The 26779-nt window shown below is 38.7% G+C and overlaps 1 protein-coding gene across 1 annotated transcript in view; it reads right to left on the reverse strand.

Annotated features, from left to right (window-relative positions):
• SMARCA2 (SWI/SNF related, matrix associated, actin dependent regulator of chromatin, subfamily a, member 2) overlaps positions 1-26779 on the reverse strand; it is a 96481-nt gene that overhangs the window by 15280 nt on the left and 54422 nt on the right. Inside the window, exons 25-28 of the mRNA XM_026043656.1 lie at positions 25325-25552; positions 22193-22270; positions 17896-18114; positions 4322-4539 (exon numbers count right to left, since the gene is read on the reverse strand). Of these exons, the coding sequence (XP_025899441.1) occupies positions 4322-4539; positions 17896-18114; positions 22193-22270; positions 25325-25552 (743 nt within the window). The remainder of the gene's footprint in view (positions 1-4321; positions 4540-17895; positions 18115-22192; positions 22271-25324; positions 25553-26779) is intronic.

Here is a 26779-nt window from a genome sequence, read left to right on the forward strand (position 1 = left end):
GGGCTAACGGGGTAGAGAAATGGCAAGCAGGGAGAAGAATGAGGGGAGGAGAGTGAGCGAGCGAGCAGGGAGGGGAGAGAAACAGCGAGAAAGGGGGAGGAGATAAAGAGCAAGAAAGAGGTGGAAAGAGCGAGCGAGCAAGGCGGGGACAGTGAGTGAGGTGGGAGGGGTGAAAGAGGAGAAGAGTGAGCAAGGCGGGGAGAAATAAGTGAGTTGGAAGGGCAGAGTAAAAGCAAGCAATGGAGAGTAAAGAAAGAGCGAGAAAGAGGGAGGAGACAAAGAGCGAGCAAGGGGTGGAAAGAGCGAGCAAGGCAGAAAGAGCGAGTGAGGTGGGAGGAGAGAGTAAGAGCGAGCAAAGCGGGGGGGTGAAAGCACAAGCAGAGGGTGGAGAGAAAGAGAGGAGGGAGGAGAGCAGGGGGAGGAGAGAACATGGGGAGAGAAAGAATGAGAAAGGGGCAGAACGAGAGAGGGAGCAGGAGACAAAGAGTTCAAGAGGCGGAAGTGAGGAGAGAATGAGGGGGGAAGGGTGAAAAAAAACTGAGGGGGGAGGGAGAGAAAGAGCAAGCAAAGGTGGGGAGAAAGTGAGCAAGGAGCCAAAAAAAAGAGCAAGGGAAAGAATGAACAACAGAGTGGGAGGAAAAGAACGAGCAAAAGAGGGAAAGAGCTGAGGGGAAAAAAAAACGAGAAGAAAAAGTATGTGAGAAAGAAACAGTAAAAGACAGATACACACATGTGAAAGTTAAAAGGCATGCACACATGTGGGAACAGCATGAGAACAGAAAACAGATGACAGACAAAAAAAGACAGAGAGAAGGAGAAATGGGGGCCATGTGCCTGCACACAAGTGAAACTACGAATAAGACAGAGAGCAAGGATGTAAGAGCAACAGAGAGAGGCAGAGAGAAGCTGTCAGAGGAAGATGATGGGGATAGAAACATGGGCAAAAGACAACAGGAGAGAGCAAGGGCAACAGGGAGTGAGAAGGGGGGGGGAGAGAAAGAGGGAAAGAGGGAAAGAAAGAGAGAGAAAGGACAACAGTGAACAGATTAGAGAAAGGGTAAAACAAAGTTTCCAGAGGGTAACAGGGGGAGAGAGAGCGTGAACACAAAGGCAAAAGGAAGAAAGAGAGAGAAAGAGCAACAGTGGATGAAAGAGCTGGCAAGAGGGAGCAGCTGTGAGACTGAAAGGGCAACAAAGAGAGTGCGCAATAAGGAGAAAGGGCAAAAGAGAATGAGAGTGAGAAAGGGCAGCAGAAAGAAAGAGAGAGAGAGAGAGAGAGAGAGAGAGAGAGAGAACGAGAACAACATAGAGCACAACAGGAGAAAGACAGAAAGCGCAGCTGGGAGAGAGAGCAAGAATGCAACAGCACAAGGGAGAAAATGAGAGAAAGGGCAACAGGGAGCACGCAAGAGATAAAAGGGTAACAGAGAAAGCACATGAGAAAGGGCAAGAATGCATGCACACAAGAGTAACAGGACGTACATGACAGATGAAGGGCAACAAGGAGGACATGCAGGAGAGAAAGGGCAACAAAGGACACATACAAGAAGGAAAGTGCAACAGAGCATGAATGGGAGAGAAAGGGCAAAAGAGAGAGAGGAAAAGGGCAATAGGGAGAAAGAGAGAAAGCACAACAAGGAGAAGAGAGAAACAAAGAGAGAAAGTAGGGCAGGGAGAGAAAGAAAGGGAGAGGAAGAGCAGCAGAGAGAAAGGGCAAAAGAGAGCACGTGTAAAAGGCCAAAAGAGTGCTAAAGAAAGGGCAACAGGGAAAGAGAACAAAAGGTCAACAGTGGGAAGGAGGTAGAGAGGCAGAAAAAGAAGCAGAGAGAAATAGAAAGTACAGTAGGGAGAGAAAGAGACAGAGGGCTACAGAGTATGTACATGAGAGAGAAACAGTAACAGAGAAAAAGGAGAGGGCAACAGAAAGAAAAAGGGAAAAGGAAATTGCAAAGAAGAGAAAGAAGGAGTGGGTGAGAGAGAGAAGGACAAAAAAGGGTGTGAGAGGGAAAGGACACAGGGAGTGCATGACAGCGAAAAGGCAACAGAGAATAAAAGAGGAAAATGGCAATGGGAGGGAGAGAGAGAGAGAGAGAGAGAGAGAGAGAGAAAAGAGACAGAGAAAAAGAGAGAGAAAGAATAGTACACAGAGACAGAGGGCCACAGAATATGTGCAAGAGAGAAAGGGCAACAGAGAAGTGCACATGAAAAAGTGAATCAGAAACTCTCAATAGAGAGCATGTGTGTGAGAGAAAGCAAAACAGTGAGAATGCATGCACAAGAAAGGGCAACAGAGAGTGAAAAAAGATAGAACGAGGGCTACACAGAGGGAAAGAATATAAGAGAGAAACAGCAACAGAGAATAGGAGAGAGCAAGAAAGGGTAGCAGAGACAGAAAAGGTAACAGAGAGAGAGAGCAAGAGAGAAACGGCTACAGAGTGTGCTGGAGAAAAGGCAACACAATAAAAGAGAGAAAGGGCAACAGAGCACATAAAGTGCTAAAGAGATACAGAGGGAGTAAAAGTATAACAGAGCAAGGGAAAAATAGCCGCAGGGAGAAAGGAGAAAGGCCAAGAGAAACATAGAGCGCAAAAGGGCTACAGAGAAACAGGAGAAGGAGAAAGAAAGGGCAAAAGAACAAGGGAGGAAGAGGGTGACAGGGAATGGGGGTCTGAGAGAAATGGTGACGGGGAGTGGATGTGCTAGAAAGGGGATGAGGACCTGGCGCATGTGTGCATGAGACAGAAAGGATGACGGGGAGCATGTGCGTGAGGAAAAGAAAGGGCAGAGGAAAGCAGGTGTGAGAGAGGGCAAAGGGAAGCACATGCGCACAACAGAGAAATGGCAACGGGTGTGAGGGAAAGCGTGATGAGAAGTGTACAAGATAGAAAGGGCGAGGGGGAGCGCATGAGCAAAAGGTCAGCGGGGAAGGAGAAAGGTGAGAGTGAGAGAAAAGTTGAGAAATAAATGGAGGGTGCGAGGACAAGGCAGCAAAGGTGAAGAGCCAGGGGGCGAGAGAGAGAGAAAGGAGGTAGGTGGTAATGGGAGCAAAGAGAAATGGATAGAAAAGTGCAAGACAGGGAAAGACAGAGGGGAGATGAGAGAGAGGATAACAAAAGGATAAGAAGGGGATGAGAAGATGAGAGAAAGGGATGAGAGCAAGGGAGTGAAAAAGGGGTGAAAAGGGGGATGAGAGGGAGGAGAGGGCAAGTGTGACAGGAGGGTGAGAGAGAGGGTTGGCATGAGATGGTAAGGGAGGAGGGAGTGGAGTGGAGAGTAAGAGGTTTAGTGGGAAAGAGCCATGGTGGGGGTGGGGGTGGGACAATGGCAAGAAAGAGAAAGAAGGAAAGATGCTAAGAGGAAAAAGGCAGCGAAAGAAAGAGAGAAAGAGAGAGAGAAAGAGTGAGAAAGAGTGAGAAAGGGCAACACACAGTAATGGTGAGAATGAGGAGAAAGAGTGAGAAATAGAGAGAATCGAGGTGTGCGAGGGAGAGACGATCAGGACCTAAGGCAAGAGAAAGAGAGAGGGTGACAGACAAAGGGCATGACTGGAAGTGAGAGGTCAAGAGAGACAGAGAAAGGCTGCAGGTGGAGAGATAGAGAGAAGGCCTGCATGTGCAAGCACGAGAGAGAGACGGGGAGAGACAGAGAAAGAAGAGGAAGTGAGGATGAGAGACAATGAAGAAAGGAGGGTGAGACACAGCAGCTAAGAGAATAAGGACAATAAAGAGCAAGAAAGGGTGACAGAAAGTAAGAATAGACAAGAGTGAGAGCAAAAAGGTGAAAGACTGAGAGGGATGCAAGGGCAAGAGAGCGAGGACGAGAGGGTGAGAGAGTCTAGAGAAGCAGTGAGAGAAATGGGAGGCGCTCAAGAGAAAGGATGAGAGAGAAGTAGGTGTGAAAGAGGATGCGTGCATGAAAGAGAAAAGGAGCATGCATGAGATTGAAAAGGGTGTGTGTGAGAGAAGGGCCGCATCTGCACGAGTGAGAAGGGGTAGACAAGGGCATGAGAGGAAGTGCAAAAGAGACAAGGAAAGGGCATAAGAGAAGAGGAGGAAGGAAAGACAGGGCAAGAAGGGAAAAAAAGCCAGGGGAAGGAGGTGTGGAGAAGGAGAGGGAGGGAGAGAGAGAGGAAGGGAGAAAGGGGGCTGAGGCAGAGACAGAGAGGCCAAGACAGACAGACAGACAGAGGTGATACTATCTCCTACAGGGAGATAGGGAGGTCCAAAGAGAAACAGAAAGGGATAGTAACAGAGAAGAAAGAAACAGACAGGAAAATGAGAAAGAGGAAAATGAGAAACAGAAGAAAGCAACCTATGTTTACCTGTCTTTGTAGTTAATCACAGTGTCAATAATAGCATTCATCTGTTTTGTCAGTTTAGGTGGGTTGGGTGACAACTTCTCTGCAGGAGGTCTGCCTCTTCTTTTCTTTGCTTTCTCTCCATCTTCTTTCCCAGAATCCTTATCCACATTTCTTCGTCTCTTCCGTTTTTTAAGCCGGACTTCCTCTTCCATTTCTTCCAAATTTCCGTCTTCAATTGCCTGACAATCAAGAATTCAAAAATAGTACCTTTAAGCAGAGTAAGTCTGCAAAGAGAAACAATAATTTGTATTTAAACACATCAAAACCAGAACTCAACAGGACGTAGATAATCCAAATGCAAACGTTTTACCGTTAAGAGTTCAACAAATTTTGGGGTGCTGGCAATAAAACAGTCACTAGACTTCCACTATTTCTAAGAATTCCATTACTACCTAAAGACAGGCATGTTATTTTACATCTTAAGTTCCATACCAAGTCAAAATTTCACATACAATGAGGGCCTATGTCAGAAAGAACATACAAGAAATGTTCATTTCTTTATATCAGTGGCAGTTCTTAAGAAAGCAGATATATGTGAAATACAAAGCTGACGTGCACACTTTCACAACATTGCTTGACTTGCGGTAAGAGATCACATACAGTTCTTTTTAAATACAAACACATGGACAATTTATCTGGCAGGCACAGAAACTGCAGACTCAGTTTCTCTTCCACATTGTTGAAATGACTTACAAATTGCCTGAACATTAAAATCATCTCTAAAATCCATATTTTTCTTTCAAAATAGCAACTAACAAAGGTGTAGAAGCACTAACAATACAGCATTTTATAGTAAAAGACACACATGGGATGAAGAACAAAACAAAACAAAAAAAACCCCACACAGTCACAAACAATGAACACTAGTTTCAATTACCTGCAAACGTGCACTTTTAACCAGACCCAGCAGCACTATGCGGAGTGATAATAAAATATCTACAAAAACAAACTAGGAATAAAGGAAACCTGTTCATACACTGACTATCATATCCATGCGATAAATCAAGAGACTGAACTTTTCCTGCTTTGGGAAAGCCAACAAAAGAAAAAAAAATACTGGGTAATAAGAGAATTGAAATTAAAGAGAAAAAAAAAAATCAGACTTTCTGATTAATGCCTTCTTAGAATATAACTGATGTTGATATTTGTCCCTTTAGCCTCTCAATATTGCCTTGAGTACATGCAAATGCTAATCAATCCTTTCTCGTAGCTGAAAGAGCTCTAATCATAAGGCAATTACCTTCATTTCTCCACAGCATCAAACATGGCTAATATTTATGATCATGTGAGTATAACAATCTATATAAAAAGCGTGATTACAGCGCAGACATAATTTCTTTCAATTGTGTACAATGTCTCTCGAAAAACAGTTTGTGCAAAAAGCTGGTGCATAGCACAAAACAACGTGGCATGTTAAAAAACACCAGTGGGATTTAAAAATCTGTATCCTATGCCTTCTCCGATGTGCAAATCCACAGAACAAACATGAACACAGAATCCTGAGGGACAAGCTGAAACTAGGCCTTAATAATCAAAAGACAATTTCCATCATGCTTCCACAGCACTCAGACAACCACTATGAAGGAGGCTTGAAATCTGATGAGTTAGGAGGAAAAGGGAAGGAAAAAAAAATCTGCACACAAATTCATTAATATTCATCTGGCTAAAGCAGGACACCCACTGCACACCACTGCAGCTAGCAAAGATTAAGAACAGGAAATTTCGCTGCAAATCTTGGAAGCTAGAAATCCTAATAATAAAAACAGCATGCAAGGCTGTCAACAGTTAATGTCATCGCTCTCCTTAAGCACTCGGTTGTACACAGAAATACGGAGAACACCAGCTCTTGATGTGTTACACACCTACACATGCCTGTGATGTTGCTCTACTGAATCTTCAAGACGGCAATGAAAAAGGATATTTACCTTACCACTATCAGCAGGCCGGCTATCGGAAATCACAGTTAGTGGGGATAAAATTAACAAGCCAGCAAAGCAGCGAGCTGCTAGTCTCTTCATCAGCTGATCAGGAAAAAAAAGAGAGCTGGGGAAAGGCTATGTTTTCATATACGAGTAATTTTATTTTACTGAAAATTTAATACTGAAAGGATTGTGGATACTCAAATCTGCTGTTTCATTCTACTACTACAAGGCCTGAAGCCTTCTTCCTTCATCCGGCTTTAATATTGACAACTACTTATCATATTTCTCCCCTTATTATTCCAAGCATCCAATTTTCACAAGGCAGTTATTGATTCTTGTTAGAATTCTAATAGCAAAACTAGAAAATCTCATGTATGCTTTTGAAATAAAAACTGCAAGCATTAAAAAATTGCTTATTACAAAAACAAATTGTCCTGTACAGATCTGTTGATCTATCTGAACAGATCAAGTTTTGGTTACAGAAAATGTTAAACTACTCAAATTGAAGAGAAGTAACAAAATAAGGATTAAGATTTTGGTGGGGTTTTCCTTCAGAAAATCAGTATTCATTCAAATAAAATACACTTACAATTCAGTTTTCTTGCCAAATTCCTTCCCTCGGCTCTATAACATCCTTGTCACCGAAGGGTGCTAATATACTATTGTGTTATACTGTATACAATGATATAGTGTATACAATTCCTGCTTGGGGTACTATCTTGTGAGACAGCACAAAAAGAAAAGGAAATGTACAAAGAAATTTCTATATACTACATTTATGAACACAGTAAAAATGGAAAATAAAATTAAGAAAATAGAAAACTAAAATACAGTCTGGTATATACTATTTCAAAGTTTACGTGCATGCATGTAAATTCTTCTTAACTTAAAAGATTAGTGTAAGCACTAGAAAATCAGCATTACACAAATAGCAGACTAAAACAGTTGTTAATGTGATTAACTAACTTTAGTTCTCAAATGGTAAATTTCTCTCTTGGACAAAAACAGAACTACTTCATGCCAGACCTACAGTTTATGCAACCCTGCAGGATTATTTAAGCTACTTCATATAAATCAAGTATCAGTAGAGATGTTAAAACTATTATTTATGTATCTACAAATATACAATTATGTATACATGAATGGCAAAATATTTATTAAATTAATTCATCTATGTGAAGTCTTTGAAAACTTGCTACAGTGTTACACCAAAAAAGGTGCCAGTAAAATAATTTCTGTATATCCCTGAAGCAAATCTCCTGTTCCTAATAGATGACATATTGCCCAAGAGACATAACACAGACGTCTCCCATGCTTGAATCCCTTCTGACTGAGATGAATAGCAAGGGTTTCAAGGAAAACAGAATGTAAATGAAATTTTAACAGCTTCCTTCCTCACAGGAACAATTCAAAAACAGACAGTAAAATTTGGACTGTATTTTTTTGAAAGAACTGTGAAAACTTTAGCGTATAATCTTGCATAGAATTGAGAAGCTCACAAAAGACTTAGATATCTCCGAATTCCAAGGAAAAAGTGCAATAACTTAATGTTATGTTCAGTACTGACAAAATCCTGCTGCTTTCCATGCTTTTGTTGCTGTGTTTTGGTTCATGTTAATGAAGATATATGTGTAAGTTTTGCTAAATGCCAAAGGACATACAGGCTTCTGACAGCACCATAATTTTAGGAAGGTCTAATAACACACATCTAGAGCACTAAAATGTCATCTTTTTACTGCTTTTACCAGCATCTCTCTTTAGCATCTTCCAAATCCTCCACATATCTTCCAATTTTTTTCTCTGATGACTGATCCAAGTTGAAATTCATGTTTCCAAAAAATCTTCCTCTTTCTCTTTACAAACCATCTCGCTCATTTTTTAAACAGTGATTCTTGATATCTGAGTCTGCTTTTACGTTGCACAAAACTGTATAATTTGCTGACTTGCTACAGCTACTTCCCCTGCTCCATAACAGAAGAGCTCTCCCTATGCTGTAGCATATACATAAAGCATGCTCTTGATGAAGATTTTGAAGAAGAAAAATAGCAACATACTGCATGTAAGAAAAATCTGACGACACAATGACAAGATTCTTCATCAGTAATGCAATGAGTAAATATCGTAAGAATATTTAAAATTCTGACCGTTAAAAAAACAGTCAGAATGATCAAGGTCACTGAATTTCCTTTTCTTGTTGGACAGTATCCCACAAGAGATATACAAAATTGAATTTCCTGCCTAGCAAAGAACCTCAAGATGCCTATTTTTGTTGTATATTAATAATAATGAAAATTAGGAATACTTTTTTCATGTCATTTTGATTTCAAGACTGATGTCAAAATCTGATAGTACAATGCAAGTACATATTGCAAGCAAATCCAAAGCAACACATGACATTATTTGCATTATAAAATATAGGTAATTATTTTAAATATTTATAGGATCAACATTTTAATCTTCAGTATGTTATTTCTGATTTGGAACAAAAATTTCAAATGACATAGCTATTTAATGTGATAATGATAATTAAGAAAAGCATAACCTTGAGCAATCAGTGATAAATTTAATCAAAGTTACAGTAAAACTAAGTTTGCAACAACATAAATTTTCTTTAGTTCAAAAAATGAACCCTGGTAAAAAATCAAATTCCAAAAGGTTAAGTAATGATTTTAAATGGGATCAGCCTAACCTCACTTTGCATCTATGAGCTTTTTGTAAATTGGGGAAAGAAAGGCTGAAGGACAAAATAATCAGAGATATTGGAACCCACTGACAGTTAAAGCATAAAAAAAAAAAAAAAAAAAAAAACAGGTAGAGCAATAGGGAGAAAGTGGGTGAGAATCAGGAGAAGTTGTAGTTATTTACCAGACTGAATGTGAAGATGCTTTCCTTAGCAAACTCAAGTACATGCAAAAACTGTGCTCATGACATTGAAATGATCAATGTTGAACAGAATTCATAATGATTGCGCAGTTCAACAGCTGCTCATTCACATTCTTAAAATATCAATAGAACTAACTGTAAGGGTCTTCTACAGGTTTTCAAACCTAAGTGCGCTTCACTTCTCCCATTTTAAGTGTATTTGTGCTTTCTGTCTTGGTAGGAAGTTATCATTTGAATAAACAGTCTCTTGACCCAATCCAACCTAAACTGGGAGCAGCAGAAAGTGGAAAAAAGAAACAAAGCAGAAATTAGGAATATCAGCTTCTTGCTGTTGATCACTGAACAGTCTTTTTAAATTCTCTGCCTCTTTTTAAAAATCTAGATCACATATGGTACAATTCTTATTACTTTGGAAAATATACTGTTTCTAAACACAGTGATAGAAATTTGTCACTCAAAACTGGAGGGGATATGTAATGGACTTGTGGAATACTGCACGTGAAAGTTGCCAAAGGATAAACAGCACTTTATGAAAGTAATGTTTTAATTGTTGTTGTTAAGTAGATGCCATCCTACATGGCCGTTCAGAATTTACCAGTTCAGCAATGACTCAGGGTGTAACCTGCATCTGTTAAACAGACCGGCAGTGGAAATGGTTGAAGGAATTTGGGAAGTATAATTAGAAGAAAAATTTATAGACTGCCTGAGGCACAACTAACTTAAAAACTATACTGCAAGACTACCATTTATGCAAACATCACAGGCAAGCTTATTAGAAAATGGTAAGTTCACCATTTACAGTATCACCATTTACCATTGTACATTGCAAGGAATAGCTGTCTCACTCAAGTTATCCTTAAGACTGAGTGAAACAAATGTTAAAAATTAATTTCAGTTTGCAATTCTCAAGGATTCTCAAGGATTTAATTCTGGAAGGATTAAGTGATAACAAAAGAGGAAATAGCTGACAAAAAGAGTGCATGTGTTTGTAAAATAATATTAGATAAAAAACTTCTATGCAAAGAAAAAAATACATATGTGCAAGCATGAAGACAGTATTCAGTTCATAAAGTGCCATTTTTACACATTCAGCTAACTCACTGGCTCATCTCTGCAAGACTTATGTAAGTCGTAAGTATATATACACTTTTAATTCTTTTCTTACACCTGCCTGAAGCCCGTATGGAGCCTTAATCTCCCAATAAGCTTAATGAACGCAACAAACATTCATGGGGTTTTTTTTTCCATGATTTCATACAGAAAAGGTTTTCTGCAGTAGAAATAGACGCCAGGAAACTCTGACACGACTTTAAGCAGGGAGCCTCTCACTTCCCATGAAGAGAGAGCCTGTTTGGGCAAAACAGCTCTAACCATAGGCAAGTTTTTCCTGTTGTCTGTTGCAGTATTTTTCTTTGTGAATCACCTATTACATGTGATTTTCAGCCAGCACAAAGAAAGAGCTGATGGAAGATACATACTTCCCGGCTTCAGTTTCACAGGCAGTCAATCTTGAAGAAAACTTAACACGTCAGAAATACCTCACTTTCTCTCATTCATCTTGTTCACTGCAACAGAGATGCCTGTTTGTTGCACAGACAGGATTATGGATGCATTTAGTGATTATATTTTCAGAGGAAGGGGAAGGTTTTTTTTTTTTTTTATCCCTTCTGCTTTTATCAGCATTTTCTAACATATTCTCAATTTAAATTCAGAAATATATATATATTTTAGCAATACAGAACACACAGACAAAGGTATTGCAGGATACTCAGTAATACAGAATACAGTTATCCTTTTATTCTTGACCGAGTATATTATCTTTCCTAGCAGAAGGAGCAAGGAAAATCAATTCCTTGAGAAAATTACCATTTGGGGAAGAGATGGAGGGATTACTGTTCTCATTTTCCCTAAATTTCTTTGAAATAATACAAATGGAATAGAGTCAGCAGCAGAACTCTCCTGTGTTGCAGAATAGATGATGTTTGGTTCTTGGAATTTTACAGCTTTGAAGGAAAAAAAGAGAGGTGATTTTGGCAACTTCTACTGTGGATTCTCATTCCAGTTCTTTCATCCTTTGGAATATACTACCTCTAAAATATATCTCTTACTGATAGCATATATTTGTTTTGCTGTCCTTCTGAGACACTTTTTTTCTCCCTATTTTTATCATTTAGCTAATAGTTTAATTAACTAATTAGTTTAGGGCTTAAGAAAAATGTTTAATGTAGTTTACCAGCATTTCAGGCTCAGAGACAGATGCCTGAAAGCAGGGGCTAACGATCCCACTGAAATCCTGAAGAGACTCAACAATAAAGACTAGATGATCCCTGAAAGAGAAGTTCTTCAAGAGTCCAAAATTTACTGTCTTCTATTCAGACAAGTCATAGTCTGCTTTACGTGGGAAACAATATCTAAAAAATGAAACTCATTTAAATGGTCATTATTAAGTATTTTTGTAGTATGCTTTCTCTTCCCAATCTTGAGGTAAGTATTTTCTCTTACGATTTACCACATTTCACAATATAATATTGTAGTTGCTTTACCTAATGGTTCCCACACTAATGGAAGCCTTTGGTTCATTTTCCCATTAAACACTTATTTTGCTTGATTTACGAAATGTGAAATATCTCTGCTCTGCAGGAAAAGGGTGAAATCTTTCCATTCTAATGTTACTTGCCCTGGCAGACCAGCGGCATGTCTTGTATTTTACACATCATTAAGTTGAGAGAGACTTTTCATGTTCGAATGTTCCTTATGAATAAATTCTCAAAATTCATTCCATCAGAATGAGAATTACAAAATGATTTTTTAATTTGTTGTTACCAGGTCTTCAGGAATTAGCCTTTCTTCATTGAGAGAGCATAGTCTCCTTTGTGATTTTGAGACTCTGCTAATGAAATCAGAAGATATACTCTCATCATCTCAGACTCCTGGAAATAACTCCTAGTCTTAGCTCTTTTTTGGACACTATTTGCACAAAATGCACCTTGCTAGGATTTGGTTATAGAAGGGCTAACTTTAGAGACAGAAAGCAGCATATTTTCTCTAGCAGCTGCCATATCTATAGCAAAAATATATTTGCCTCTGAAATTTCTAAGCACTGAGTAACGATAAGTACACAGTACCAGTTCTGGTTCTGTAGCACACAAACCAAGCGTTTATCATATCCTAATACATAGTTTCCTAATAAAGAATAAGTTGTCTTTTATTTTAGTGTGGGAAGAGTGCAATGGAGACAAAAGCTCAAAGTAATGATTACCAGTGGGAAAGCATTCATTTGTAGTCTCAGCCCTAGCCTCAGAATAAACTGAATTATTTAGCTCTCAAGCTAACAGCTATCCAGTGACACTACTAAATACCCAGAAAAGCTATTAAAATCATCTTCTCACCTTATAAAATGAGCTACAAAATACTTCTCTTACTTTGCAGGCAGGTGGGCACAACTTTTGTAAGCACCTCAAAACATTCTCATTTTTAATGATACAGTACAGGACACCACTATAACATGTGGCACTTCTGTGCACTGTCACAACTAAACTCAACTTCTGCTAACAGGGTGAGGGCATTATGTATTTCCTTTCATATGCTGTCCTTCTACCTCACATTTGAGCACATTAACACCTTCCCAAACAAGTATTTTTTATTTTCAAATTTAAAATGTGCAAGGTAATGAAAGAGAAGCAAAAAGATTATAAACAAAATATAAAGTATTTACAGCAAAAAGAAATATAATTTCAAAAGATCAAGTTTCAAAAACCTTTTTTTTTCACTTTATTTTTCACTGGATCTTCATGACAAAAGGATCCATCAGAATGGTTACCTTTGCTTGTCCTACCTACTGCACAGAGAACAAGGGATACGAAAATTCCTCGTAACTACTGTGGTCTGCCAATAAGAGACAGCTAACGAAACTAGCACTGCTCAGAAATTTGTTCCTGATGACAGGTTAAGAAAAAAATAAACAAAACAAAATAAATCAAAAAGCTTTGTTTCCCTCCAGGGTGGTGAGGTGATTTTTGGCCAAAATGGATGCTTAGAAGTATGGGTAATATTTTATTCAAGTTGGAAATGCAAATCAGCATAGGAAACTTTTTAATGCTGTTCAGAATTCCAAAAAGTGTTTAAAGATCCTTGTCTACAACAAGAATAGCAGAGGCATCTTAAGAGCACTGTCTGTTTGATAAAAAAAATCCTGCATGCAAAAGCAACAATAATAAAATAAACAGGGTCTGAAACCCAGAATGTCATGTATGATGATATCCCTGTATTAAATTCAGTGTGTTAGATAAGTATGGGCGTTTCAAATGAAATGCAATTTATTAGTCAAATATTCTCAATAATAAAACAACATTTCCAAAAATACAAATTCTGTTTACATGATTCCATAATTTTCATGTTTTCTAAAGAAAAAAAAATCCTAAAAAGTATGACATGATGTTTTATTAACTGGTACTTTTCTGCAATATTTTTCAGTTTTCTTGTCTTCTACAAAGAACAATAATTTATGGAACAATAAATTTACTGAGAATAATTTTTGAATATAGAAAAAGTATTTCAAAGGATTTTGGTAGACTCCAATAGTGATACCCTCAAGTCTAGCTCCAGATTCTCTATAACAAAGATAATTAGCAGTATAAATCAGGTTTGAACTCTGCCAGAAAGGAGAGAATTAAACGTATAAGATAGATGCATTCAAATTGCCACTCATATCTAAAGCAAAGAAAAATTCCTTCACTGGTTTGAGTTTTACTTTGTTTTAAAAGTAGCTGCGAAAGTCTCATTTTTTTTTTCCCCTTAGACAGGTTTGTAACTGCATTTTCTGAAAGGGATACCAAAGACAAATAGACAATATTGTACATAGAATACACAAGAACAGCCTGGTTTGACATGGGCTTAAAGTGGATCAGTGAAGCTTTCTTCCTCAACATCTTGTCAGCAAAATCATCATGTGGCAATGGGCACGATTTTCACATCTCCTGATGGCAAGAAGCAACGCCCTCCCTAACCTCCCCATCCTTCAGGAAATCAGCTTTTACTGACATAAATCAGTACTAATAGTGATTATATATATTTATATACACACACATGCACGCACACACACACACACACACACACACATACACATTGATAATGGTATAAAACTGATCAGCATCACCTTGCACATTAGAAAATGGTATCAGTGGTTGGGAAATTCTGCTATTCTTGGTCATGAAATAGTCAACATCCTGGAATGCTCGGACTTTCTAAGCATAGAGCAGTCAAGTTTTTGAAATAAGTTTTTCCCCAAAAGTTTATAAATTCACTATGATCCGTAATTCTGTACTACATAGCACACAGTTTGGATCAGAATATCATTTTCTTTGAGTGGGGCATATACACACTTAATCAGCTTCAGCAGAATATCAGAGAACTTTGTAGACAGGGTTTAGGGGAATAGGGAAGACAGAAAAAAAAATGAGTAGGAAAGAATCCTGAGCATGACCTTACACACAAAACCTTTTAGTCAGTTCCACAAATACTTCTCTTCTTCCACAAAAACTCAGCTTACCACATTTTGGTCTCAAATGTGTTCTACTGTCCAACATAGAAAACTATTTTAAATTAAATCTGAACATTTAAGCAAAAGAACTTTATTTCACCCCACCAGAAAACAGGTTGAAGGAGAAGTGGTATCTACATGCGAAATATTTCAATCATCATGAGAAATTTAGAGTAATTGTTCGGAGAATGAAATAAAGTGCAGCAGAACAAGATGAACTGTATTTAACAAGCAAGGGTGGTCTTAGTATCTATGCCACAGTCAATGCAGTTGAAATGGAAATAGGGACAACCTAAGTACCCCAAACAGCAAACTCTTCCTCTGTCCCCCACTCCACATTTTTCTTTACAAAAAGGAAACATGGTTGCCATGCCAACCATCACCAAACACCAGTCTGCAGCGACAGCTAGTGATGAAGTCTGTCCCTGTGCTACGTCTTCCCAGGGAGGCTGGCAGTTACTCACTCACAGGTTGCTCAGAGCAGCTGCACAATCTCACAGGCACAGCACGAGTCTACCCTTTCACCTCCTGCAATCAGTTTGTATTCTGCTTCCAAACGCAGGCATCTCAGCAAGCCAACATGCTTTTGTTAGTGTATGTGCATGTGTGCCCAGGCATTATCTTTCCTTTAGGGATTTGCCACATACCTTTAACACATGAGAGTGAGAAGGGGCATGAGGGACTAGTCAGCATTTGGAACTCTAAAACTTTTTTTGAAGAGATTAGGCTTTAACACTCCTTAACTAGTCCTTTTGGCATTAGGGTGTCAGGAGCAGGGTCAAGATCATGATTTAGGTTTTTAGCATGCACGGCAAGAGGACGATTTTTGTTCAGAATCTGCACAGGCAGTGTTACAGGACAAGTCTAATTCCTCAGAATAAAGAATTTGAAAAATATTAGTAATTCCAACACTTGCATTTGCTTCAGCACACTTAAGTATACAGCTGTCATCTGAAAATATGCATACAACAAGAGTCACAGAAGTGCCTACAATGCACTACAGCAGTTAAGCTGTAACTTAACTACTTAGAGAACAAGCTTAACAACTCAGTAGGAGAACAGGAGGGAAGCCCTGTGCTTCCTTCAGTAGGAAAACAAGCAACATTCAAAACGCAGTACTACATGTAGCAGCTTAACTTTAGCAAGATCACATTTCACACAATGGTTCAACATGGACTAGAAAAAAATATGGCCTGGTATATGGTAAACTGGTCAGAAATTATATTCCCAGTAGTTCCTTAACGGCACTTTAGCAAGTGGAAGGGATTGGGAGTAATGTTCCATGTAGTCCACTGCTATTCAGTGTTTTTCATAACTTGCAAGAGGGACGAGAATGCTTGCAGCTACTAAAGCTGCAAAAAAAGACCAACTTGATAGCACAAGACCACCTGAGGACAAGTTAAAAAAAAATCAAAATCATTTTGTTGACCTGGTGCTGTGAACTCAAAAAACCTAGATATTTTTCAACAAGGACATATGCTAAATCCTCTTATAAAGAAAGGAAGATCAACTGTACAAAACAGGATATCAAACAACTGGGTAGGGAGTATATCCACAGAAAAGGATTAAGAGCTTATACTGTATCTCAAATTGTGTAATACACAAGTTAGAATCTTTACCATGAAGAAAACAAACACTACATTGGGACATAGAAACAAGACGAAAGTTATGTAAAATAACTCCTCTTCATTCAAATGAGGCTGAACCTGCAATACTGATAGCTAGCTCTTGACCTATCTACACAAAGACATCAGTCACATGAACAGTAGCTAGACAAAAACAATGAAAATAATTAAGAGATGCAGAAAGCAATTTTTATCGGAAAAGACTGAATGAACAGTGGTCATAAACTTTAAGAATTGTGTAAACAAGGAAATGGTGTCTTCCACAGCGTAGAAGGCTGGAGAGCTGAGCACAGCGGCACCTCCTGCTGCTCAGGGGGCCAGCGCAGGGTCCTGCCCTGCCCCGGGGCAGGGGCCGGGGATGGGGGGACCTGCCCGAGGGCAGCTCTGCAGGGAAGGCCCTGGGCTCCTGCGGGACCCCAGACCCCCCCGGAGGCGGCAGGAGGGCCATGAGGCCGCGGGCGGCCCGGGCTGCCCGAGGAAGAGGGTGGGCAGCAGGGGCAGGAGGGGCCCGACCCTCCGCTCGGCCCCGGGGAGGCCACACGCGGAGCCCCGCGGGCCCAGGGCGGCGCTCGGCAGCCCCGGGGGGACACGGGGCTGGTGCAGAGCGGCCAGCGCGGGGCCGCGGCGCCGGGCAGGGCCCCGAGCCCCTCGGCCAGCAGCAGGGCCGGCAGAGCCCCTCAGTGCTCGGCCTGCGGCACACGGGACTGACAGGGGGTCTTACAAGTCAAGAGGATGGGGCCTAACTCTCTTCAGTGGTGAGTGGCTGTTGGACAAGAGCAAGGCACGGGTTGCTCAGAGTTGTATGTCTCCTATTCTGGAGCTTTTCAAAACCCACCAGGATGTGATCCTGGGCAATGTGCTCTGTCTTGGTTTTGAAAAGGTTTTGCAAAAATCAGTCCTCATCCCCTTACCACTCTTTCTATTAACATTCTGAGAAGGAATATGCCTTAGTATTCATTAATTCGGGGGGGGGGCAAAGGAATTACAAGGATAAGTGACAACTGCAACAGAGATGTGCTATGAGTAAGTTTTGAATCTTTGCTTTCATTTATGAAGGTTTTTGATCTCAGCAAAGAAACAGTAAGCCAACTGCAAATGAAAAAGCATGAGAGGACTTGCACAAAAATTTCCAAACTTTAAAAGTGTTAATTTTGTGTGCACATCTGTGCATTTTTTATTTTATTTTTTTTTAAGTTTTATATATCTACTAATCACTGGTCTGCTCTATTGTAAAAAAAAGTATATCTTAAGTAATCTAATATCTAAGTATCATCTAAAAAACACAGAGGTTAATTATGTCAAGAACAATGGCATAAAAAATTGTTGTAAAAGAAAGAACCACTGTTCTGATCCAGCATCTACCAAGTACGACTAACAAGTTTCAGCAGCACTGCTTTAAATTTTAACTTCTGTCTTCCACACAATTTTAAGTCCAGAAATTGGGCCGTAACTGTTACATGGTGCTTTCCCTGGTAATACTATGTAGTCTTCAGAGAGTGAAATCAAAAAAATATCCACACCAAATAAGTAAATAACGATTGTAAAAAAGAAAAAAGCAGTACCTACCCGCAACCACTGTTTTTCTGTGAGAGCATCACTATAGTCCACATCCCTGCGCTGACGGGACCCTCTTCCAAATATTTTCTCTTCCTCTTCTTCACATGTGAGTCTTTCAACTTCAGCATCATCCTTAATAATCCAGGATGGCAGCTCATCCTCTTCCATCAGGCGGGGCTTGCGCTTGGGGTTTCTGGCATCCTCCCTACGACGGTCCATGTCCATGCGCTGTGAACACAGAGGGAAGGGACACAGCAGTTACAAGGGCCACTATTAAATAAACCAAGGGATCTCCTGTCTACTGCATTTTGCTCAGCACTTCAGATCTCATCCTTTGGTGGTATATTCCTTCCTCCAGGCCAATGCTTCTAAAATACAACTATGACGGGGAGTATCTGCTGTTAATTGTTGATCTTGGCCAAGTTCTCCATAATTAAATTTCACTGAAGGCACTGAGAGCACTAGATGGACAGCAACTAAATAGAACAAATCAGGTTATGAAAAGGCAGGAGTAGCTGTTGATTAAACAAGTGTTTTCCTTCATACACAGTTTTTGTATCTTCTTTATATTCATAAACATGACTTGCAAAAATCAACCCTTCCTAACAACATGCCCATATGTTGTTATTACTTATGCAATTAAAAAAAAAAAAAAGTAACTTACAACACACTAATTATGGGAATCTGAGTATTGGAAGAAAGAATTCTGAAAACTTGTATTAGAAAATAGCAATCAACAGACAGAGCAGAGCTTGCCTACTCAGTGCCAGAAAGCCCATCAGCTTAACTGGTCTGACGGCTACATTATGCATAAATCAAAGCTTATACAGAAATATCAGATAAGATTGGGTACAGTGTTAAGAATATTAACTAGATAATGATATATTAAGATTCTTGGAAAAGATAATTGACATGGTTATTAACTTCAAACTTGCTGAGCAAACCACACTCCAATGAAAAGACACGAATGTTCAAGCTACATGATAAACCTCAGAAATGACTGATGTAGTCACCAATGAGGTGCTTGTAGTTGCCCTAGAGCTGACAAGCGGAACAGGAGACATGTAACCTCACTACAGGTGACCTCACCGAGTTCCAAGACCAATGGTAATTGTTTTTTTCTCCATTTTTCATTGCCTCAGTCAACAGTGAAACCTTCTGTTTTTACAGTGCCTTCCTGTACTCTGCCTATAAAGAACATCTCATTCAAACTGGATGCATGCATGGTCTGGCTTATTGACATCCTGCAGCCAACAAGCTGCACTCAGACAAGACTCAAATGGAAAGGATTTTTAACAAGGTTCTCAACAAGGAAATTAAAGCCAGCCCCAATCAAGCCGAGCAAATAGGCATTTAGTTTTCCTGAAGTATTCACGAAATTGCAGTATTCAGCCCCCCTTTTTTATCTGGGAAAGCTCTGGTCCCATCTTTTCTTGTGCTAGCAAAACTTGAATTTGTAAACCTATCTTTCCTTACCATAGTCAGTATAGTAATGATTTGTACAGTATCCTCAATGGGGCCCAAATACCACAGATTAAAAAGCATTCTGCCATTACATGCAAGTAAAGAGCAAAATTACTCTCAAAAATCCCAGAATACAGTACATAGTACACACAGTACTACTGAACTCTGAGTAGTCATCTTGATCTCTCAGCTACATAATTTATTATTACTATATAATTCAGTACTACTACAAAACTTACTAGAGTCCTCAGAACAAAAAAAGAAACAGAACAGTTTAAATCCACTGATTTAGGCAGTAAATTGCTGCTGCTTTGTCATTTTGTATTCAAAAGAAAAAATGTATTAGGATAGATGAAGTACTGGCTCCTATACTGCTCTGACGCCTATAACAATACTTCCATGCCAGTTTTTATATCAGAAAAAATAATATAAAAAAAACCTTCCAAGTTTTGCTCCTTACTTATTAATCTTAACAGTAACATTGACTGAAGCACATTGTTAAAAATGATGGAAGAGCTGTACAAATCATACAAACAGTTATTTCAGGCTCCAGATTTTGTCCTAAATCTTTAGGATTGGAAGAAAAAATAAGTGACTTTTTTTCAATAGACAGAAAAGCTAAACACGCTGAGATTTGGGCTATTTATTTTTTTTCCATATTAATTGCTTTGACATATGCAGAGATATCGTATCACTGGTGAAAAAGTACGTAAAATACTGGAATTAGAGGAAACAAAATCAGTCAGAATGTGCAACAGTAAAGGAAGATGACCATGTTGAATCAGACAGATTTTTTTTGCTACTCCCTTGTTGTTTCAGATCCAAAACTCAAAGCTGGATGTTACCTTTTCTGAATTACTTGCAGAAAAAGCAAAAACTGAAAAATAAAGTCTTATTTCCTTAAGGTTCTTTACCTTTTTACTGTAGGCATTTTAAATCCTGGTAAACTGAAGAATCTGAATGAGCCTGGCTATGAGGATGATATAAGAGTCTCACTGAAGCAGAAATAAAACACACCCACTGCTCTCCCCTTACCCACTAAGCCAGCCCCCTCTCACTGTAGAGGGCAATCCATTTGGTTAGGCCTGATATTCCCTTTATAAATGCATGATGACTTCTCTTAGTCATCCTCTTGACCTTCAGATCTCTGGAAATGATTTCCAGGACTACTTGCTCCATCATCTTCACCCCACAGCTCCCCAGATCCTCCTTCTTTTGAGACACTTAGATTCTGAGGCACTCACAAGGTCTTTTCCAATCATAATGACTCCATGACTCTATGATTCTTGGTCTCCTTGTTACTGAATAGTGATTTAGCTCTGCACCTTTATCTCAGGATTCATGTCTTCACATATCCCTGGATTCATAACATAACAACTCTGCACCTTCATTTTTTGTTACCACTTATCAGCTCCTTACTCTTGCTCAGAAACCTTTGAATAGATTAATCCAAGAAACATAAATTAATCACAAACAACACAAAACTGTCCTCTGTCTGGGCTCAACTATCTTACTGACTGGCTGTTATAACTTTCAAGCTTAATCTGGCAAGACAAAATTTTATAGATTTACTGAAAAAAAATCATAAATTCAACCATTTTGAATCCAAGAACTTGTTCTTTCCTTTTCAGTCTGAAGGAACAACAATAAAAAGATGTTTCAAGCAGCAAATCTGCATTCACAGAACTCCATGCACTTCATTTGAGTCATGATTTTTGATACAAAAGCACTCTCCATAATCACTGTACCTCCCGTACTCTCAGCTAGGGAAGATGGATACAGCTGCATAAGATGCTGCAAAATGCTGTCTGTAGGGATTTGAGGTCTTTTCAGATAACTTTAAATAAAATGCAATAGCACAAAATCATTAAACTTGGCAAAACGGAAGTAAAATAAGGCATATGGCCTTTGCCAGTTTTTTTTCACTTACAGAAAAAGGGTTCATGTGCACTTGTGTAAAGGTGAGGAATAAATCCTTAAGCAGGAGATGGTGTGAGAATAAAAGCTAGTGGTGCTAGTAATGTTCTCCTCTGTAAGTACCTCTTGATATACTTTCATAATCAAGCATCTATGACAAGGTCTGCACTGCTTCATCTTGCAGAACAAAGCAGCTTCTTCAGAGTGAGAGGGGACGGTGGTTTCCTCTCAACAATTACTTAAGTGTTCTCTTTGACTATTACAGTGACTCTTAGAGGTCACTTGCTAAAGGAGGTCACTCTAGAGGACTCTTGCTAAATGGCAAGAGCCATGTTTATATATTGACATTAAATAATTATTCCACAATTTTGTAATAGCGTTAATAAGAAAGGAAGGACTAACATAAAACGAATCGCTCACATTTGAGTTAATGTTATCTAGTTCTGCCAATTGCTCAACAGTTCTAGCAGCAGAGCTGCAGCTAACTGTGCCCTTGGCAAAACTATCGCAAACCTAAGTTAGCTCCCCAAGAAAACAGCAATATCTGTTTGCTACCTTATTATCTGGTTAAGTTTCAGTAGTTGTCCTTGGCAACAGCACAGTGTGGAATTGAAAAGGACTGAAAATGAAAGTATGATGTCAAAGTAGTAAGCCAAACGGTAATTACCAGTTTTCCACTGTCTAAATTCCTCAAGCCACCTCCTCCTCTAGCTCACACTGTTTCACTACGTTGTCTTGAAGGCTCTCTGAAGTTGGTGTCATGTGATGAGGCCTCTCTTTAAATAGATTGCTCTCCTTTTCTCAGATGAACAATGTGAGTAAATGAAGCCCAAGGCCCTTCGACACATCTTTCCAGCCTTTGAATCTTATAAGGTTAATGCCTATTTAAAAATGAATATTCTGCTTATGATCTTTCAGACCTTACCATGAAGAGATCAAATTCCTCCTCACGTCGAGCAATCATCTGATTCAGAGTCTCATCATCCGGAACTTCATCTTCTTCCTAGTTACAAGGACAGATAAAGGCATTAGAAAGAAAAAAAATACAGGTTTTAACCTAAAGCAACAGTCTGCATCAGGTCAATACTGCACTGACCTTCCTTCTATCAAGACGTATGTGAAAAACTCAGACCATACAAGTGTTTAGAGTGTGATTCAGAAGTAAGGCAGAACAGGCTTCATCAAAGAGACAAGTGGGACTTACTACCACCTTCATAAATTAAGAATGAGGAAATGAGCAAACATGCAACCATGAAATGTTGGCTTGTGGTTTTCCTGGGTCACAGGCAGAATCAGTTTTCAAATGATTTTTCAGTTAAAACGTATGCATTTCCGTTCTGCTTTTCTATAGTACCTCCCCAGAAATATCACTCTGCATTATGATTGCATTATGAGGTCTTTCTTGTCATAGCATGTAGAAAAAAGAAATAATAATGAATTTTTTTTTTTTTTTTTTTTTTTTAAGGCATTGGGAGGAGGAAAAGAAAACAGGGAGGAGGAAAAAAATAAAAAAAGCTATACTGGAAGCAATGCCTGCTGAATCCTACTTTGCCTAGACCATTTTCTGCTAACAAACCGAGATGTGAACCTCTGTTTTCAGAGAAAAGTTATTAAAAAATACATTAATTGGAAAAAAAAAATTAGCACTCTAGAATTCAATTTAGAAATAAAAATGCTGAAATCAATGCCCTTTTTTGCCCAATGAGGGAAGCGTTCAGCTTCCTTCTTCAAATTATTCTGAAAGCACAAGGCATTTCAAATCTGACAACAGAATAGGTCCAGCAAAATCCACAAACTATTGGCTGGTTCCTACACTGAAGCCTTAAAGACTGAATTTATGTTACAACATACTGCTCACCCCAAATTTTTCACGATAACTCACATTTTCTGCTCAGTTAAATGAAGTGTAGAATGCTACATATACTATCTCAAAACTAACTCTCTGCAGCCTTTTATTTCCTAAATAATCAAAACATTAATATCCACAACATTTACCATATATTAAATTTCCTGCCTTTAAATCCATATATGCTGTTTTCATTCCATCTGTAAGTTTTTTCACACTGCATAAAGAACAGATTCTTACTACTACAATTCCTAAGGAAGACCTATGTAACTTCATGTCCATGTAATTTAACTGAAGCATGAAATGCTGCTGGCAAAATGAGAGTTAGTTCTTCCCACCCTTCTCAGGGCTTCTTCAACATTTAAGAAAAGGAAATTACATACTTAAACACACAAACACACACACAGAATAAAGAAGAGAGTTCTGGTTGGCATTTCTTATAATCAGTGAAGAATGTTACCTCATGGAAGTTTCACAAGCTTTCCATCACTTCAAACACTGCAACTTCTAACCTAAAAATAAAAGGGATCCCAGAGCAGAAACTGTAACAGAAGAGGCTGACCACCTGTGGTTAGTCTGAATAATCATGCTGCAAAACAGGTGCCTTTGGCAGGAAAGGATTTTGTAAACACCCACAAAAATTGCCTTTATGAATGTTACTTCCATCTCCTCTGCCATACTTTAATATTACTGTGTTATCTTTTGAAATATACATAGACAACCTGTTCACTGTGTCCAGTACAGTATTACTACATGTACTTTTCACTGGGAGTCAGATTATAACACCAATGTTTGCTTTAAAGACAGAAACTGGTTATGGCAAGTGAACTGACTAAATCTGGGCATGGTTCAGGATGGCACCTCAAGTGTACTTAAGTGCAAAAAGCAGATTGCTCCAACGTCATTTACCAAACGAGGCGTGCTAATTAAGCCTCAGTTTAAACTCTGGGCTTTTGAAGGACTTTCAAGTAAATATTTTCTAGGGCTTTGAAAGCATGACGGTATGCTCTGAATTTCCAAAACATATCCAAAAGCTGCCTGAGAAACATCTGTGTTGGTTTCAAGTGAATTCACCTGCTCATGTAGACAGTGTTGCCTAGGTCAGACCTCCAGTTTTACCTCACCTAAAACAGTACATATTGATGATCCCAGTTCAGAGCTTACCACCTACATAAAATACCCTTCCTTATAAAACAAAGATCTTACAATGTTTAATGTTTCTGATAAAAAAAATACTAAAACAACAATGCAAAATAACAAGTGTCTTCTTCTTAAAGAGGTACTTTTTTCTAAATGCAAAACAATAGTAAGCATATTGGTAAAACACTGCCTACAAAACCTCTTTTTCTTTCAGTCCACATCATATTCCAAACCTACAGAGTATTCAGAGAAAAAGAAAACAGACTTTAATCTCAATCTCTGCATTCTTTCACTCTACAGGATATTATTCTAAATGGGAAACAAAGTCACTACAGAATGGATGTTTTGTCCACCTTTAAAATGATCCCTCTCTCCACATAATGCAGAATTTATCCAAACAATGAGTTTTGTTTACATGAAGAGAACAATCTGCAGGGGCAGGCAAAAGAACGGGCTCCCCAGTCAAAGACAGCGGCTTCAGAGAACACCACAACAGAAAGACACAGATAAACGGCCAGCGAGTCCATAATCCTGCACATCATTAAAGAAATGTTTAACAGCTGTTTTGAAAGACTAATTGTTTCTTCAAGAGGAACTAGAATTCCAAGTTAGATACACAATCACACAGAAAGAGTTAAACCTTAAACCCAAGCATTGACTCCTATGAAGCAGCAGGGGAACAAGGCCTTTCACGACTGATCCTAGACAGTGCAAGTTAACTTAGCATTTCTGAGTGTCTTTCTGGATTCAGGAATAGTTTAATAATCTGTTTTGCAACAATCTTTGAAGAACAAATCTTTGCCTAACTTAGGAAAGACTCTAAGAATCTAAGGAAGACATTTAGAATTAGTGTAGTTTAAAATACCTAATTCTACACTAAGGTCTGATCATTAACAAGATCTATTAATATGCTATTAATATGGCCAAAATAGAGAGAAATGAGATTGTTTCTTTGAGAGCATGATAAGAACTAAATTACTTGAAGATTTTGAAAGCGATGACAGTCTTTGAAATTGATGAAAGATAAGAGTAAGCCCATCCTGAAAGATCTCCTTTTTGCTCATTTCTTACCTCATTTTCTTCTTCATGCTCCAGTATGGCCTGTAGGAAAGCCCTCCTTTCATGGCTTGAAGATTTCTGATCAAACATTCCAGCCTGAATAACTTTTTGATCCACATTCAGCTTATACTTCGCAGCAGCAAGTATCTTTTCTTCCACACTGTTCACAGTGCACAGTCGCAGGACTCGAACTTCATTCTGCTGACCAATGCGGTGAGCTCTGTCTTGGGCCTGCAAGTCCTACTAGGCAAAAAACACAGAGAGTGATCTGTAATATGTGTGCTATCAGCTAACTTGTTGTAAAGCCAACACTCTTTTAGGCATAAAAGTCAAGCCCTAGAGCCCACCACAACTCATGTTGCTCACTCTTAAGCTCCTCAGAATCAGACAATGGGAAAAGTGAAGGATAAAAAACGCAGACATGATCTGTACTGTGTAGATACAGTAAGCCAAAAACTTCCTGAATGTATGTTCAGCAAGTGACTGAGAAGAGCTGAAATATCTACCTTCTGACTGTAACCTCAGACTTCCAAGACAGAAGGAATCCTGACTGAAAACAGGTCTCCACTCCAGGACAAAAAGGGAACAGGAGTAGCGGTATAAAAGCCAGATATAAACTTGTGCATCTAAAGCAAGTCACTAGATACATTCATTATATATGTTTAAATAAATAGATCAATTACAAATCTGTGTAGATATGTTTAAATATGTTAAATAAAAATATTTCGATCTTTTGCACAAACTTTTAATAACAAACACATTTCTTAAGTTCACTTTCAGAAGACTCTGAAAGACGACACTGGAATTCTGTTTTCACCGCGTGTTTGTGTTTATATATAAAAATAAATGAAAAAAGGCCTCAGGCCAGAAGAACACCTTTTATACATAAAATGCTATCCTATTTTCTTTCACAAAGAAAAAAAAAAGAAATAAAATTAAAAAAACAAGCCATGAACTCCTAAAAACCAGGCAATTTTAGTTTAGCATTGTCAGATAATGTAGGGCAGCTAACCAAAAAATGCTACCCCAGTTTTATGCTGTCTCATAAAGACACACTGTTTTACCACAGGTTGAATGACAGGGGAACAAACAGGAAGACAACTCCTCCCTCCCACAGTCATCTTCCCAAGCACTACGCATTACAAAGCCTTTGCACTGCTACTTGATTAACAGTGAAGATGAAGCTACAATATGAATTTGTTTATAAAATTACGTATGTGAGTGCAGGAAATGGTAAAGTGAGGAAATGAAAAAACATTTCCAGAAATAAAAATTAAGTCCAAAAAGGTCTCTTCTTTTTACATGTATATCATTAAAATTTATGACTTACTCTTATCCCAGAGAAAGGAAAGCAAGTGAGTATATTTCATAACTTAGCAATCCGCTCACTAGGTCCTCCAGAAAATGCTGCTTTTTGTTTGTTTTCTACACGGATTTATTGCTATCCAGCTATACATTGCATTAAAA

The sequence above is a fragment of the Nothoprocta perdicaria genome, unplaced genomic scaffold, assembly GCF_003342845.1.
Source record: "Nothoprocta perdicaria isolate Ctin4 unplaced genomic scaffold, notPer1 scaffold_333, whole genome shotgun sequence".
Lineage (NCBI taxonomy): Eukaryota > Metazoa > Chordata > Aves > Tinamiformes > Tinamidae > Nothoprocta > Nothoprocta perdicaria.